At 37.9% G+C, this 18,092-nt stretch overlaps 1 protein-coding gene, 1 long non-coding RNA gene and 1 other non-coding gene across 3 annotated transcripts; all 3 read right to left on the bottom strand.

Moving 5' to 3' along the window:
- Positions 1–2,724: 2,724 nt before the first annotated feature.
- On the bottom strand, positions 2,725–2,904 carry LOC124461861. Its single transcript, XR_006955275.1, has one exon. It is a non-coding gene; the product is annotated as a 5.8S ribosomal RNA (ribosomal RNA).
- Positions 2,905–9,748: 6,844 nt separating this feature from the next.
- Positions 9,749–18,092, bottom strand: LOC111519446. Its single transcript, XM_047013309.1, has 4 exons — positions 17,929–18,092; positions 17,793–17,872; positions 10,077–10,344; positions 9,749–10,013 (listed from the first exon to the last, which is right to left on the bottom strand). The coding sequence occupies exons 2-4, from the start codon at positions 17,854–17,856 to the stop codon at positions 9,806–9,808; spliced, it is 540 nt and encodes a 179-aa protein (XP_046869265.1). The 5' UTR covers positions 17,857–17,872; positions 17,929–18,092; the 3' UTR covers positions 9,749–9,805.
- On the bottom strand, positions 16,150–17,588 carry LOC124461859. The gene is made up of 2 exons (XR_006955273.1): positions 17,528–17,588; positions 16,150–17,465 (listed from the first exon to the last, which is right to left on the bottom strand). It is a non-coding gene; the product is annotated as an uncharacterized LOC124461859 (long non-coding RNA).

Genomic DNA, 18,092 nt, shown 5'->3' with positions numbered 1-18,092 from the left:
AAAAATTTTAGCAAGAAAGTTCCACAATTGGCTACGTAACTAACTATCCGGGGAACAAATAACTATCATAAATGATAGAAACTCTATTTACCCAGAACGAGCACATAAACCATGTTATTGTTTCCCAATCAAGCCCGACTATCTCAATCTTCAGAGCCAATCCTTATCCCGAAGTTACGGATCTAATTTGCCGACTTCCCTTACCTACATTATTCTATCGACTAGAGACTCTTCACCTTGGAGACCAGCTGCGGATATTGGTACGGCCTGTTGAGAAGTTTGCGTATCCCACCATAAATTTTCAAGGTCCGAGGAGAAAATATCGACACAACAGTATATGTCATGCTCTTCTAGCCCATCTACCATATCTCTCTGCGAAAGACTTCCATGGTAGTACGGCTATAAAACAGAAAAGAAAACTCTTCCGATACCTCTCGACGGCTTCTTTATGGTCGTTCCTGTTGCCAGGATGAGCACGAGGCCCATATTTAATAACAAACGGATACTCAACAGGTTACGGAATTGGAACCGTATTCCCTTTCGTTCAAAATTATTCAAGTGTTTTATTATTTATTATTTCATTTGACATTTTTAAAACTTGAAAATTTTCGGCTTTCGCCTTGAACTTAGGACCGACTAACTCGTGATCAACCACTGTTCACACGAAACCCTTCTCCACTTCAGTCCTCCAAGGTCTCATTCGATTATTTGCTACTACCACCAAGATCTGTACCAATGGCGGCTCCATGCAGGCTTACGCCAAACACTTCTAAGCACACCATTGTACCTTCCTACTCACTAAAGTTTCAAAATTTATATTATAAATAATATAAATCATCTACTTTAGCGGTAATGTATAGGTATACAACTTAAGCGCCATCCATTTTAAGGGCTAGTTGCTTCGGCAGGTGAGTTGTTACACACTCCTTAGCGGATTTCGACTTCCATGATCACCGTCCTGCTGTTTTAAGCAACCAACGCCTTTCATGGTTTCTGTATGAGTTGTTAATTTGGGCACCGTAACATTACGTTTGGTTCATCCCACAGCGCCAGTTCTGCTTACCAAAAGTGGCCCACTGGGCACAATATATCATAACCTTAAACTTCATATCAAGAAAGTTAAGGTTCTTACCCATTTAAAGTTTGAGAATAGGTTAAGATCGTTTCGACCCTAAGGCCTCTAATCATTCGCTTTACCAGATAAGATTATTTTATATAACATTTAAATGCACCAGCTATCCTGAGGGAAACTTCGGAAGGAACCAGCTACTAGATGGTTCGATTGGTCTTTCGCCCTATACTCAATTCTGACAATCGATTTGCACGTCAGAACTGTTTCGGTCTTCCATCAGGGTTTCCCCTGACTTCAACCTGATCAAGTATAGTTCACCATCTTTCGGGTCACAGCATATATGCTCAAGGTACGTTCCAGTTAGAGGTATAAATAATATAAATATCATTATACATAACTATATAGAACGCCCCGGATTGTGTTAATTATCTATAAATAGTTAAAAAACTAATCCCATTATTAGTCAAGTTAATTATGCTATTAGGTTTATATCCCAATAACTTGCACATATGTTAGACTCCTTGGTCCGTGTTTCAAGACGGGTCCCGAAGGTATCCTGAATCTTTCGCATTGTTAATCATACAAGTGCATATAATAAACACAGAAAATCAATGATAATCATGCTATTATATAATTCCGAAAAATTAACGCACTGTATTCATATAAATCTATCAACACTTTATCAAATTAATGACATTTATTCTATGTTAAAATGCAAGCAAAATAATTTAAATAAACTATAAGTCATATTTTATGATAAATTTGGTTTATGTTAATAGATTACAATGTCCTTATATGGAAAAATGCACACTATTATTATAATATTATTAAAATATTAAAACTCTAATGATGAATTTTCCATAATGGATATTCAGGTTCATCGGGCTTAACCTCTAAGCAGTTTCACGTACTATTTAACTCTCTATTCAGAGTTCTTTTCAACTTTCCCTCACGGTACTTGTTTACTATCGGTCTCATGGTTATATTTAGTTTTAGATGGAGTTTACCACCCACTTAGTGCTGCACTATCAAGCAACACGACTCTTTGGAAACACCATCTAGTAATCATTAACGTTATACGGGCCTGGCACCCTCTATGGGTAAATGGCCTCATTTAAGAAGGACTTAAATCATTAATTTCTCATACTAGAATATTGATGCTCCATACACTGCATCTCACATTTGCCATAAAGACAAAGTGACTTAGTGCTGAACTATTTTCTTTTCGCTCGCCGCTACTAAGAAAATCCTTGTTAGTTTCTTTTCCTCCCCTAATTAATATGCTTAAATTCAGGGGGTAGTCCCATATGAGTTGAGGTTGTATATACACACAAATATATTATTTAATATATTAAAACCATTGTTAATTTTTACTTTAAGTGAAGAATAATATTATGACACAATTATTTTTTCATTTCATATCATTAATAAGAGGCAATTCTAGATTAAAATTTAATATTTTTTATGCTAGACATTCCTCAGTATCATTTGATTTGAAAAAGAAAATTATACATCTTCGTTTTTCTCATACATATGTGAGCCAATGTGTTTCAATTATTATTAATATTATGAATATACATATATATCCAATAATATACCATATGCTTTAATATTTCGTAAAATATTAAAACAACTTATTTAGCATAGTCTTACAACCCTCAACCATATGTAGTCCAAGCAGCACTCTAAAATTAATTAAAGTACCATAACAGCATGGACTGCGATATGCGTTCAAAATGTCGATGTTCATGTGTCCTGCAGTTCACACGATGACGCACAGTTTGCTGCGTTCTTCATCGACCCATGAGCCGAGTGATCCACCGCTTAGAGTGATTATTAAATTGTTTGTTTATTTCATTACGTCAATAATATTTTTATTGAAAGAAATTAAAAATACACCATTTTACTGGCATATATCAATTCCTTCAATAAAATCTTAACCCAAACGAATGCTGCGAAATGTCTTAGTTAACATAAGTGATTGAATACTGGACTTGACAAAATTTAAAAACTTGAAATTTAAAGTAAACTATCAATTTATGTAAAACGACTTACTTACTTCATTTTCATATAAATATTAAATAAATCCCATACGTTATGATATATTTTCAAATGATATGAGAAATTTTGAATGTTGAGTCAATTTTTTTTTTTCATATTAATGGGCGATATTAAATAAATCCCATTCGTTATGATATATATTTCTATATGATATGAGAAATTTTGAATTTTGAGTAAATTTTTTTTTTTCATATAAATGGGCGATATTAAATAAATCTAATACGTTGTGATATATATTTTCATATGATATGAGAAATTTTGAATGTTGAGTAAATTTTTTTTTTCATATAAATGGGCGATATTAAATAAATCTCATACGTTATGATATATATTTTCATAGGATATGAGAAATTTTGAATGTTGAGTAATTTTTTTTTCATATAAATGGGCGATATTAAATAAATCCCATATGTTATGATATATATTTTCATATGATATGAAAAATTTTAAATGTTAAGTATTTTTTTTTTTTTCATATAAATTATGAAGATGACAGTTGGCATCGCCGTATTCATTTATTAAAGCTATATACATATAACATTTTTTTTCTTTTGACCTTTTAATAGGTACAGTAGGAATCTCTTAAAAAATATAAATTGCGTCACTAAATAAATGACGATTCATTTGGCTACATTATGACGATCACAGTTGGAACCGCCGTTTTCGTTCTTTTAAGTTATATACATATAACATTATTTTTCCACCTTTCAATATGGACAGTAGGAATCTCTTTAAGTATATATATTGCGTCACTAAATAAATGACGATTCATTTGGCTACATCATGACGATAACAGTTGGAAACGCCGTATTCGTTCTTTTAACTTATATATATATATAACATTTTTTTTCACCCATTAAAATATGAAGAGTAGGAATCTCTTAAAGTAAATTCATTGCGTCACTGAAGAAATGAAGACCTTTGACAACAATTCTATAAGCTCGCTCGTCTTTAGGCTGGAAAGTCTGGTATGGGACGTGTTCACTAAGGTAGTTTTTCAGAGTTGAAAAATTCTCCTTATCTTGTAGGTTGACTCTGACTTGTCCATCCCTACCCGCTTTGTAGTCGAAATTGTTGCCGCCGATTACGGATGTAACGTCTCTTATTAAGTCCTTAATATCGTGAACCTCCGGTAGAAAAATAGGAGGCGGCTTGACCTTGCGCACCTCAGCCGTGGGTGGCTCCTGTTGAGCCGTCATTGGAGCATCTTCTTCGTCGTTGTCGCTTTCATCTGATAGCATGGCAAACCTGTTCGCATTGTTGACGTTGCTGTTAATACCAGTGATCATATTTGTGCCTGCTGCGGCCGGAGCCACAGACAAGTATGTGTCACTTATTTATTTGCCGCCACTTAATGGTTTTAACAATTGGGCAGGCGTAAATTATGTGAAATTTGATAACAATTATTTTCCTATTTTTGTATTTTTTTTTTTTTTTTTTTTTTTTGATTGCAAACTCAAACACGTCGATAATCGAATCAAAGGTCTTCATCACACACCAATCCCATGGACATTAAAGAAGCACTGGCTGCCAACGGGCACATTGTTAGAGGCCTGGACATCAAAAATGCAATCAGCCGCAGTACAAAGAAACCTCTGGCTATGTTCTTTGTGAACTTGATACAGATACAGATGCCAAGGATTTGGACACACTCAGAAGAACTGCAACCTGCAGTTCAACTGTGTAAAATGCCGAGGCGCTTATAGTTCCTCGGACTGCCGCAAGCCAAGGACCGATCCTCCCCGCTGTGCTCACTGCAAGGGCAACCATACTGCCTCTTATAAGGGCTGCAAAGTCTATTTGAAGGCAAAGGAGACGCATCTGCCAAAGCCAAGGTCAACCCCAACGACACCATCACCAGGTTACTGGCAAACCTCTGCGAGCAAGCCAGGCGTCACTTTCGCCAATATATTAAAAGGCAATCAGCTGCCTCCCCAGCAGGCAGAGGCCCCTCCTGTCAATTCGTCCCAAACAAGCCAAAGATTGGATCGCCTTGAAGCTCTTATGGAGAAGATAATGGACCAAGTTGCTGCCATGACACAGCTCCTAACGTCAATCACGGCCCAAAAATGCAAATAAACCTCCATATCGTCCTATGGAACGCGAACGGTCTGTGTAGGAGCAGGCCAGAAGTTGAGCACTTTTTAAAAACTCAATATGTCGATATACTACTAATATCAGAGACTCATTTCACCAGGCGTCTTAAAAGACTTCACACGCTGGACCTGCCACGACATTGAGAATAATATTACTATTTAACCAGCATTCCCCCTTATACAACCACACAACACCTTATTGCAATAACACACAAACATTATAACCGCCAATGTCCAACCACGAAAACTTGCTGATTGTCCCCGGACAGATTGCAAATTCGCTATATTGCTGTCAAATAAAAAAAAAAAAAAAAAAAAAAAAACTAAAGAAATGACGATACATTTGGCTACCTAAAAAAAGAGGATAGAAATGAACTTATTCTTATATGAAATACTCTCCCATATAATAAAAGTACATCAGCAATTTAAAAAAAATCGAATCATCAAGCAAAGGATAAGCTTCAGTGGATCGCACTGAGCTGCTCAACCACTTACAACACCTTGCTTGTTACAAAAGTCGTTTACAATTGATTCTAGGCTTTGTCGTTTGTATTAAATAATGTTTTAATATGTAACTAGCGCAGCATCAGGTGATCAAAGATAATGCTAAATAACATTGGCATCACATCCATTGTCGTTTATAAAATAAACTTTTAATGGTTTAGAAGCCATACAATGCAAATTGCCCCTTATTTATCATTGCAGTCCAGCACGGATACGACCTTAGAGGCGTTCAGGCATAATCCAACGGACGTAGCGTCATACCACTGTTCGTTCGAACAAGTATTGTGCCATTGGTCCGTACCTGCGGTTCCTCTCGTACTACGCAGGAATGCTGTCGCAACAACGTTTTGTCATTAGTAGGGTACAACTAACCTGTCTCACGACGGTCTAAGCCCAGCTCACGTTCCAACACCCATGTGAACAATCCAACGCTGAATTTTGCTTCACAATGATAGGAACAGCCGACATCGAAGGACCAAAAAGCCAGTTATCCCTATGGTAACTTTTTTGACACCTCTTGTTAAAAACTCTTTAAACCAAAAGGATCGATAGGCCGATGGTGTCCCTGTGTGTACTGAACACCGAGATCAGATCAGCATTTGCCCTTTTGCTCTATGTGTGGTTTCTGTCCGCACTGAGGTGGCCTTGGGACACCTCCGTTATTATTTGAGAGATGTACCCCCCAGTCAAACTCCCTACCTGGCAATGTCCTTGAATTGGATCATACCTGAGTAATTGAAGTTATACCAAATATTTCAAATTAAAAATACATAAATGCACTCTCTCATTAAAGAATTTGTTTGCGATTATATAACAAACTCGTGATACTTTGATCAAGAAGCTTGCATCAAAACCCAATACCATAAGATATAATAAATATATCTGTATAATGGCTAGGAAATGATACACGTTCCATTTAATCAAGTAAGTAAGGAAACCATAAGAGTAGTGGTATTTCATTGGCGACACAATGAATAATATCTCCCACTTATTCTACACCTCTTATGTCTCCTTACACTGCCAGATTAGAGTCAAGCTCAAAAGGATCTTCTTTCTCCGCTAATTATTCCAAGCCCATTCCCTTGGTTGTGGTTTCGCTAGACAGTAGATAGGGATCAAACACAATGAATAATATCTCCCACTTATTCTACACCTCTTATGTCTCCTTACACTGCCAGATTAGAGTCAAGCTCAAAAGGATCTTCTTTCTCCGCTAATTATTCCAAGCCCATTCCCTTGGTTGTGGTTTCGCTAGACAGTAGATAGGGACAGTAGGAATCTCGTTAATCCATTCATGCGCGTCACTAATTAGATGACGAGGCATTTGGCTATCTTCTAAAGATACGAGCAACCAACTACTGGACAATCTCGTATGCACGATTCGCTGCATCATCGGGACAATGAAGTCCCACAGCGCCTACGCACTAAAACCACCTCTTTTTGACAATGCGATGTTTGTACCTTTTTAGATGGAATGCCAAGGTAGCAGGCAAAATTATAAGAGAAACTAGAGGTTAGCACATCTAGCTTCGAGTATACCCAGCACAATACATGAAATACTTCAAAGACGTCACTCCGCCATTTACTGCTCTGACGCTGATTAGTTTGGTATCTTCAACGATGAGGAGATCTTTTGCAATCAATCGTTTTACCGACTGACCGCTCCAGATTCCTCTCCAGTTGAGTGTAACGAATGAAACTCGATTTCACCTGTCACTCCGAAAATCGACGCATTTGTGATCTTATGTCAGCTCTGTTGTACTTTCGACCTTGCGCTGGTGCGCTTAGTCTAAGGAATGTCCGTCTGTCACAATCTGAACGTCTATCACATAAATGTGATTCTGTCGGATTCCCACCAGGTCGGTTTATTTAAGCCGAGTCGCATCGTTTGTATGAGTTCACGAAGTAGAATGATTGAAGTACTGTACTCCCTTGACCAGGTCGAATTTTACAAACATCCCAGGCCTTCTTAGATCTCAAAAAAATGTGAATTGCTTCCGTCTCGCCGAAAGTACTAGATACTTTCGAAAATAAGCTGAGCAGTAGGCAATTGCCAAGTATTTCTGGCACTTTTTAATAAGGGAATTATTAAGAATTTTCTTTAAAATAGTTGAAAAGCTAACAGATTATTGAATATAACCCAACGGCTGAATCCTGTTTTATTTTCTGAATGGGTATATCTAAGCTAATTGACGTTATTTTAATTTAGTTTTATATAATCGGCAGTTTTCTTCTAAATTTCGAATATAGTTATGTATACATATATATTAATTTTTTTTATACCCTTGCAAAAAGGGTATATTAATTTTGGTTAAAAGTGTGCAACGCATAAAAGGAAGCATTTCCGACCATATAAAGTATATATATTCTTGATCAGCACGACGAGACGAGTTCAAATCGCCATGTCCGTCCGTCCGTCCGTCCGTCTGGATCAACGCAAACTCCTCTTAGACCGAAAGAGCTACAGAGCTGAAATTTTGCATGTAGGCTTGTATATACTGCAGGCGTTGTATATGTCGGATTTAGCCGGATCGGATCACTATATCATATACAAATGGCAAAGTCACGAACAGTGACTTTCCTTAATAACTTCATTATTTTCTGAGCTATTATCATGAAATTTAATATTTTTAAGTTAATTACACATATAAACGACTATGACAATTTGATCAAGATCGAGTGACTATATCATATAGCTCCCATAGAACGATCGGTGGAAAACAGTGACTTTGATCAATATCTTCGTTCTTTCTATGCTAGATTGTAGCGTTCTTTGCAATATTAGGCTTTTAGATGATAAGGAAAGAGTTACCAAAATAGTTGCAAGGGTATACAAACTTTGACGCGGTCGAAGTAAGCCCTGGCCCTCCAGTTTTAATTTAGTTTTATATAAGTCAGTTTTCTTCATTATCCTTATCCCTGACAACTTATATTGAATATCTGTTTACGTATTCCTGTTCCAGCCGTGACCTAGCCAAAAGAGTGCCGCGACGAAAAAGATGTGAAACCAGATAATAAATACTTTTAGCATAATAAACTTTGATGACAAAATTTACTTGCCAAAGTTTCGTTAGTAAAGCAACGTCCATAAATGATTATTACATTTTATTATTTTTCTATTACAATAAACTATCGTTTGACCGTTGCCAGTCAGAATAATCGGTAGACAAATGAGTCTGCCGTAATCGTCACTTTTTTTTAATATTTCAAAATATAAATTCCATAAAATAAAAACATATTAGCGTCATCTAATCGCAAAACTCAAATTCGATCATCCAAAAAGATAGTTTGAGGCTGTTGTATCTCTCCTTGATGATATCCACACTGTCCGCATCCACCCAGATCTCAACCTGTTCATTTGGGCAAATATCCGTGACTATAGGGGGCGCATTTTCTCGGTTCATCACAGCCCACTTCTCCGTCTTAATATCAGAGTTCTGCAGTTCCAGGAGCTTGAAAATTAGATGCAAACAAGGTTCGACCTTTGGCCACGTAACTCTGGCCATGGAGAGAGAACCGGATGGTATAAATGGTCAGCAGCCCCCTTACATAAACATACTTCCAGAGATCAGGCAGTTTGTTGTGGTGGTGGTTTCCTCCCCGGAATGCGCAAAAAACTTTGCGATCTGTTAGAACAGATCTTTTGAATATTTTTGGATTTCGGAAACGTTCGCAGCTTAGACAATAAAAAAAAAAAAAAAAAAAAAAAAAAAAAAAAAAAAAAAAAACGTTGCGCCACCCATTCCATTGTATCTTCGTTGGCAGCTGCTATAAAGCGCCGGCCATTATACTCAATCCCCGGAGTCACCTCATTAAAGTCTAATCTGCGAACGTTTCCCGATGCCAAAAATATCCCAAAGAACTGTTCAAACAGATCGCAAAAGTTTTAAGCACATTCCGCGGAGGAAACCACCACCACAACCAACTGCCTGTTCTCTGGAAGTATGTTTATGTAAGGGGGCTGCTGACCATTATATCATACGGTTCTATCTCCATGGCCAAGGTACGTGGCCAAAGGTCGAACCTTGTTTGCATCGAATTTTCAAGCTCCTGGAACAGCAGAACTCTGATATTACGACGGAGAAGTGGAGTTCTCTGGAAGTATGTTTATATAAGGGGGCCGCTGACCATTTATAACATCCGGTTCTATCTCCTTCTCAGATTTAACCGAGCATGGTCTGGATTTGATTTCGCAGCCTCCCATACCGCATGCCTCCTCCATACCTCCATACGAGGGGATTTGTACACTCTCCTTACTGGATTCGAGAATCTTTTTGAACCTATTTTGAAAAGACGGAATATTCGGTCATACTGAATTTGGATTTCCTATTTCTAACACTTACCGTTTAGTCTCTATGGGTTTTTCATGGGCTTTTCGTTTGTATCTCCGTTTGAGATTGCTTGATACGAGAGCGATTCTTGAGAGCTCACTTAGAGAGAGCTGGCTACAATCCGATGATACAGTCTCAAAGCTAGAGTCAGATGAACTCTGACCATCACTCAAGACATGCTCAACCATAATCTGGCCCACAAAATTATTGCCGTCGTAGCACGACATAATCGGCCTCACACTTTTATTCCCTTCCAACGCAGCAACTTCTGCTATGAGATCTGTGACTAACATCAGAAGCAGATATCTCCAATGTTCCCGGCTGAATATTGAGCATTCATATGCTTCAATGGCTGGAAAAGAACACTTGGTCTCGATTATGAAAAGTAATATTCTTACGTTTACTTACCTTTTTCGGATTGCAGGATCAATTGAAAAGTCAACAAATTTTCACTTTTGTTTTTTTTTTTTTATTTTTAGAAGGGAAAGGTTTTTGTTTTATTTTTGATGTTGACTGTATGAGTTCACGAAGTAGAATGATTGAAGTACTGTACACCCTTGACCAGGTCGAATTTTACAAACATCCCAGGCCTTCTTAGATCTCAAAAAATGTGAATTGCTTCCGTCTCGCCGAAAGTACTAGATACTTTCGAAAATAAGCTGAGCAGTAGGCAATTGCCAAATATTTCTGGCACTTTTTAATAAGTGAATTATTAAGAATTTTCTTTAAAATAGTTGAAAAGCTAAGAGATTATTGAATATAACCCAACGGCTGAATCCTGTTTTATTTTCTGAATGGGTATATCTAAGCTAATTGACGTTATTTTAATTTAGTTTTATATAATCGGCAGTTTTCTTCTAAATTTCGAATATAGTTATGTATAGCGGACGTTGACGATACTATGCGCAGTACGTTCAAGTGGCCCCTACGACACCAGGACAAAGCCTGTTACGCGCGAGCCCAAGCAGATAACTGCCCACCTCCCACCCGACCGACCGAGGGGTGCAGCCGTATAACGCACGGCACGAATCGCGTGGACAAAATACACAATAGAAAAGACGGACAAACACATAAACTACAGCTATCTATTAACTAAATGGGATAGGATAGATGTTTTAAGCATATTAATAGAAAACTCTGAGCCGATCACAGGGGATAGAAGATTGTAATCAGAGCAGAGGACCCTAAAGGTTCATGCATAGCATAGTTAGAAGAACAACGACTAAGGGATAAAGGTATTAAAGGATGTCTACTCCGTCTACATGGTACCGACAGATTCACCTGAGCTAATAACTCAGGCGAGTCGATATCACCAATTAGGAGCTTGTGCATAAAAATGACACCAAGCATAATTCTACGGTTAGTTAGGGACGGAAGGTTAATCAAGAGAAGTCTACTAGAATACGAAGGCAAATTGACATTGCGATCCCAGCTTAAGCCACTAAGAGCAAATAGCAAGAACTGCGTTTGAACGGATTCTAGTCTAATCTGGTGCGACTCATATTGAGGTGACCAAATGCAAGATCCATACTCTAAAATAGGACGGACAAGCGAAGTAAAAAGAACTTTAGTTGTATAGGGGTCATCAAATTCTTTTGACCATCTTTTAATGAAACCCAGGACACTCATGGCCTTTGCGACCGTGGTGGAAATATGGGTGTTAAAATTTAACTTATGGTCCATAAGTACGCCCAAATCATTCATATTATTTAGACGTTCTAAAGGGCTGTTGTTTAGAAAATAAGTGACCAGTTGAGGAGAGTTACGAAAAAATGTCATTACCTTACATTTGGTAGTGTTAAGATTTAGTAGATTAAACTGGCACCAGGATTGAAAGTTTTTAAGATCAGCTTGTAGCCGACTAAATGAATCTGTATCTTTATAAGTAAGACAAAGCTTGACATCGTCAGCATACATAAGCACACGCGAATGAACAATGACTGATGGAAGATCGTTAATAAATAGTGTGAAGAGCAGAGGGCCAAGATGACTACCTTGAGGTACACCAGAAGTCACAGAAATGGAAACGGAAAAAGAAGACTTAAAAAGTACCTTCTGTTTTCTATTTGTTAAATATTCTCGAACCCAAGAAAGGAAAAGGGGTGGAAACCCAATGTCGCTCAGCTTAGAAAGTAATAGGGTATGATTAACGGAATCAAAGGCTTTGCTGAAGTCAGTGTATATACATCAGTTTGTTTACCATTTTTGAACCCCTTGATAATTATTGATGTAAATTCTAAAAGGTTAGTGGTTGTAGATCTACGTTTCACAAACCCATGTTGGGATGGCGAAATAATAGAGCTGCAAAAATGTTGCAATTGAGAAGTTAAATTTTCTCAAAAGCTTTCGGAATAGCGGACAATTTTGAGATACCCCTATAGTTAGAGGCTTCGGACTTTTTGCCATTTTTATGAGAGGAATAATATACGACTCCTTCCAAATAGATGGAAAAGAGGAAGATTCTACAGACAATAGAAACAATTTTAAAATGGGTTTACATAATGCGTTTGCACAGAACCTGAGTACACATCCAGGAATACCGTCTGGCCCCGGAGAATAAACAGGTTTAACTAATTTAAGTTCGTTAAGAATAAACTTTCATCAATCACTGGATTGAAAATGCAATTAGCCTTTTTTAAATGATAAGGATACGGACTTGCTCGATATTCCGTTGAGGAATAAGTTGTTTTGAAAAAACTCGCAAACATATCGGCAATTGCCTGATCAGTGCTCGCTTTTTTATTTTGAAAAGACAAAAAAGATGGGTGCACAGAGGTCTTACGTTTAGAATTAACAAAATTATAAAATTGTTTAGGGTCAGAAGAAAACTGAAGCTTACACCGCTGAAGATAATTCTTATAGCATTGTGTATTAAGCATCATGAATTTTGAACGAGCGACTGTATACAGAGCATAATCTGATGAACGACGTGTTTTTTGAAACTTCTTATAATATCGTGTCTTCACATTTTTCAAATTGGATAGCTCGGAGAGAACCAGGGAGGTTTGTTAAGCCGCTCCAGCCTACCAAGAGGCACACAAATATCAAAGAGTGAATTCAGAGTATTATAGAAAAAACGAACAGCCGAGTTCATATCACTACAATTGTACAGATAAGACCAATCGGTAGTAGCAATGTTTTCATTAAGGCTGGCAAAGTCAGTCTTACGAAAGCAACTAGTTAGAGGTAACTCATTTGAACCAAGTAATGGTGAAAGCAAGGGCAAATCAATTTTTAAATTTAATGTAGGATGAAATTTGTCTGTGGAAGAACAAATGGTTCGATCCTAGAAACCTCACAATAAGAAGAATCCAATACAAAAATAAGATCTAACGATTTTCCATTAGAATTTAAGACAGGATTGACTTGGGATAAAGATAAGCCTAGAAGGCCATCAATAAAGTCATGTGACAAAGAGGGCAGCAACGTGGTAGATTCATCTGTTAGTGACCATGCTAAAGCGGGTAAATTAAAATCACCTACAACTATGAGCATGTCTTGACTCGAAACTAAAGAGGAGACAAACTGAATTGCCTCTAAATGATTTAAATATACCACCATGTCTGACAATGGTGGAATATAGGAACAAGTAATGAAAGCATTAAAAAATTTAAAATTTACTTTAACACCGACAAACTCAATCTCCTGGGTACTAGAAAATTGAATCATTTCAGATGATAAAGCAGCATCAACAGCAGATGCTGATGTGCAGGAATAGTATTAGTTGTTGTTGTAGGCAAGCGAATCGGATGCCGATTTTTCTTTTTTACAGTATATTCCTTAACAATTATATGTTTAGGCCAAAAATCTTCTCGACATATAGTGTCGAAGAAATTGGCAGAAACACTAATTTTAAAGGACGAAATGTCCCGAGAATAAGAAAATTTAAACTTATCCACCGCAATATTCGAGACGTTAACTTTCTTCCGAATATAGGCTATTACATCATCAGATGTGACAACAGGGTCTAGCCTAGAAACAAATATATGTTCTTTGGTGGTATGCCCACGAGAGGCCGCGGTCCCGAAGCATCAGCCGCAGCAGTAACGTTGGACAAGTCACCCACTGCAGCAGTCAACTTGTTTACGGGGCCCTCAATACTTTTAGAACTATCGGCAATTTCCATTGGAATGGGTAATTGCCAGACACATCGGACACTACAATAGGCATCGTTTTTAAGAGATCATTCCCAGGATACCGGTAATTCATTACTAATAGCATTCACAACCGGGCTCTTAAACGATATCAATTGCTGTACATTAGGAGTGGACGGTGCATGAGACCGGTCGGGGACGATAAGAGACGCTGGCGGATCTACAGATACAGAAACACCCCAAGGACTGGTCCTTTTACGTTTGGAGACTCATTCATAAGCGATAAACTTCTGAACTGAGTCTCCACCGCAGTAAACTCCGCTTGGAGTTTATTAAAACCTGCCCTTAAAGTGTCAAAACTATCTCTAGTCCGCCTCATGAAAGAGCGCATCTCATTCTCGACCTCCCGGCAAGCATCACATCCATATTTTAAGCCACCACCTTTAGCAATAGACTCCTTGATTCTGCCTGTGTAACCTGCACACTTAACGTGAACCGCATTGTCACACAACCAGCAAAGAATATAATCATGGGAGTCAACCGCATTAGTGGCAACTATGCAATTATTTTTTGAGCAGACAACCATTTTATCAAAAGTTTAATTTAATTACAAGAGGAAATACAAAAAAATAAAAAATAAAAATTCTAAAGGTAAAAAATCTGTGTATAAGAATATACTGACCAGTTCTGACACAAGGGTTAATGTGCAGAGTAAGCCTTCACAACTAAAGAATAAAAAGAAATGAAAACACAAAAACAAAAACACGTATCACAGAGTCGCGGGTAGGCAAAAGACGAGAGCGCAAATCAATCAAGAATAGGAAAGAGCGGGAGAGCGCGTCAAATTGAACACATGCAACAACAATTTGTACGCATGAGCGCGAGAGTTAGTTAAAACGGTAAAGACACAAAAGCAAAAGAGATAAACAAAACAACAACACCGCTAATGCAAGTATTATTGTAAGTTTTGATTTTATTTAAATTTAAACAAAAACGACAGCAAGAACTCGCGAAATGAAAATAAAATTCGGATGTTGTAATTATTATTAATAAAACCGATAATTTAAGAGTTATGTAAAAGTATTTAATCGCGAGAAAAAATAAAAGTTGATAAGCGCAAAAAAAACACGTCCGTCCTCTGCAACGAGTGAAAGTTTTTTGATATACATATATATTAATTTTTTTTATACCCTTGCAAAAAGGGTATATTAATTTTGGTCAAAAGTGTGCAACGCATAGAAGGAAGCATTTCCGACCATATAAAGTATATATATTCTTGATCAGCACGACGAGACGAGTTCAAATCGCCATGTCCGTCCGTCCGTCAACGCAAACTCCTCTTAGACCGAAGGAGCTACAGAGCAGAAATTTTGCATGTAGGCTTGTATATACTGCAGGCGTTGTATATCTCGGATTTAGCCGGATCGGATCACTATATCATATACAAATGGCAAAGTCACGAACAGTGACTTTCCTTAATAACTTCGTTATTTTCTGAGCTATTATCATGAAATTTAATATTTTTAAGTTAATTACACATATAAACGACTATGCCAAATTTGATCAAGATCGAGTGACTATATCATATAGCTCCCATAGAAACGATCGGTGGAAAACAGTGACTTTGATCAATATCTTCGTTCTTTTCTATGCTAAGATTGTAGGCCGTTCTTTTGCAATATTAGTCTTTTTAGAGCAAACGTTTTTCCACTGTGACGGCTAATGATAAGGAAAGAGTTACCAAAATAGTTGCAAGGGTATACAAACTTTGACGCGGTCGAAGTAAGCCTGCCTCCAGTTTTAATTTAGTTTTATATAAGTCAGTTTTCTTCATTATCCTTATCCCTGACAACTTATATTGAATATCTGTTTACGTATTCCTGTTCCAGCCGTGACCTAGCCAAAAGAGTGCCGCGACGAAAAAGATGTGAAACCAGAACGTGGATACTTTTAGCATAATAAACTTTGATGACAAAATTTACTTGCCAAAGTTTCGTTAGTAAAGCAACGTCCATAAATGATTATTACATTTTATTATTTTTCTATTACGATAAACTATCGTTTGACCGTTGCCAGTCAGAATAATCGGTAGACAAATGAGTCTGCCGTAATCGTCACTTTTTTTTAATATTTCAAAATATAAATTCCATAAAATAAAAACATATTAGCGTCATCTAATCGCAAAACTCAAATTCGATCATCCAAAAAGATAGTTTGAGGCTGTTGTATCTCTCCTTGATGATATCCACTGTCCGCATCCATCCAGATCTCAACCTGTTCATTTGGGCAAATATCCGTGACTATAGGGGGCGCATTTTCCCGGCTCATCACAGCCCACTTCTCCGTCGTAGTATCAGAGTTCTGCAGTTCCAGGAGCTTGAAAATTCGATGCAAACAAGGTTCGACCTTTGGCCACGTAACTCTGGCCATGGAGAGAGAACCGGATGGTATAAATGGTCAGCAGCCCCCTTACATAAACATACTTCCAGAGATCAGGCAGTTTGTTGTGGTGGTGGTTTCCTACTCGGAATGCGCAAAAAACTTTTGCGATCTGTTAGAACAGATCTTTTGGATATTTTTGGATTTCGGAAACGTTCGCAGCTTAGACTTTAATGAGGTCACTCCGGTGACTGAATACAATGGCCGGCTCTACATCGCAGCGGCCAACGAAGAAACCAGGGAATGGGTGGCGAGCAATGTATGTTCTATGAGGCCGTTAGTCTTACAAACTATAAGACGTAAGGCTTCATAGAACATACGTTGCTCGCCACCCATTCCATTGTATCTTCGTTGCCAGCTGCTATAAAGAGCCGGCCGTTATACTCAATCCCCGGAGTCACCTCATTAAAGTCTAATCTGCGAACGTTTCCCGATGCCAAAAATATCCCAAAGAACTGTTCTAACAGATCGCAAAAGTTTTAAGCACATTCCGCGGAGGAAACCACCACCACAACCAACTGCCTGTTCTCTGGAAGTATGTTTATGTAAGGGGGCTGCTGACCATTTATATCATCCGGTTCTATCTCCATGGCCAGAGGTACGTGGCCAAAGGTCGAACCTTGTTTGCATCGAATTTTCAAGCTCCTGGAACAGCAGAACTCTGATATTACGACGGAGAAGTGGAGTTCTCTGGAAGTATGTTTATATAAGGGGGCCGCTGACCATTTATAACATCCGGTTCTATCTCCTTCTCAGATTTAACCGAGCATGGTCTGGATTTGATTTCGCAGCTTCCCATACCGCATGCCCTCCTCCATACGAGTGGATTTGTACACTCTCCTTACTGGATTCGAGAACCTTTTTGAACCTATTTTGAAAAGACGGAATATTCGGTCATACTGAATTGGATTTCCTATTTCTAACACTTACCGTTTAGTCTCTATGGGTTTTTCATGGGCTTTTCGTTTGTGTCCCCGTTTGAGATTGCTTGATACGAAGCGATTCTTGAGAGCACACTTAGAGAGAGTGGCTACAATCCGATGATACAGTCTCAAAGCTAGAGTCAGATGAACTCTGACCATCACTCAAGACATGCTCAACCATAATCTGCCCACAAAATTATTGCCGTCGTAGCACGACATAATCGGCCTCACACTTTTATTCCCTTCCAACGCAGCAACTTCTGCTATGAGATCTGAATCGGCCAACGTAACATCAGAAGCAGATATCTCCAATGTTCCCGGCTGAATATTGAGCATTCATATGCTTCAATGGCTGGAAAAGAGCACTTGGTCACGATTATGAAAAGTAATATTCTTACGTTTACTTACCTTTTTCGGATTGCAGGATCAATTGAAAAGTCAACAAATTTTCACTTTTGTTTTTTTTTTTTTTGATTTTCAGAAGGGAAAGGTTTTTGTTTTATTTTTGATGTTGACTGTATGAGTTCACGAAGTAGAATGATTGAAGTACTGTACACCCTTGACCAGGTCGA

This window comes from Drosophila willistoni, unplaced genomic scaffold (genome assembly GCF_018902025.1).
Source record: "Drosophila willistoni isolate 14030-0811.24 unplaced genomic scaffold, UCI_dwil_1.1 Seg703, whole genome shotgun sequence".
Classification (NCBI taxonomy): domain Eukaryota; kingdom Metazoa; phylum Arthropoda; class Insecta; order Diptera; family Drosophilidae; genus Drosophila; species Drosophila willistoni.
Note: the sequence above shows the minus strand (reverse complement) of the source record. Positions and strands in the feature narration are given on the sequence as shown.

Bases quoted from the DNA above. Each gene is read 5' to 3' on its own strand.
- LOC111519446 (XM_047013309.1), bottom strand. From the start codon at position 17,856: ATGCTCAATATTCAGCCGGGAACATTGGAGATATCTGCTTCTGATGTT. The intron at 10,345-17,792 runs ATCTCATAGCAG...TGTTAGTCACAG, and splicing joins TGTTACGTTGGCCGATTCAG to ATCTCATAGCAGAAGTTGCT. The intron at 10,014-10,076 runs GTAAGTGTTAGA...TTTTCAAAATAG, and splicing joins AAACCCATAGAGACTAAACG to GTTCAAAAAGATTCTCGAAT.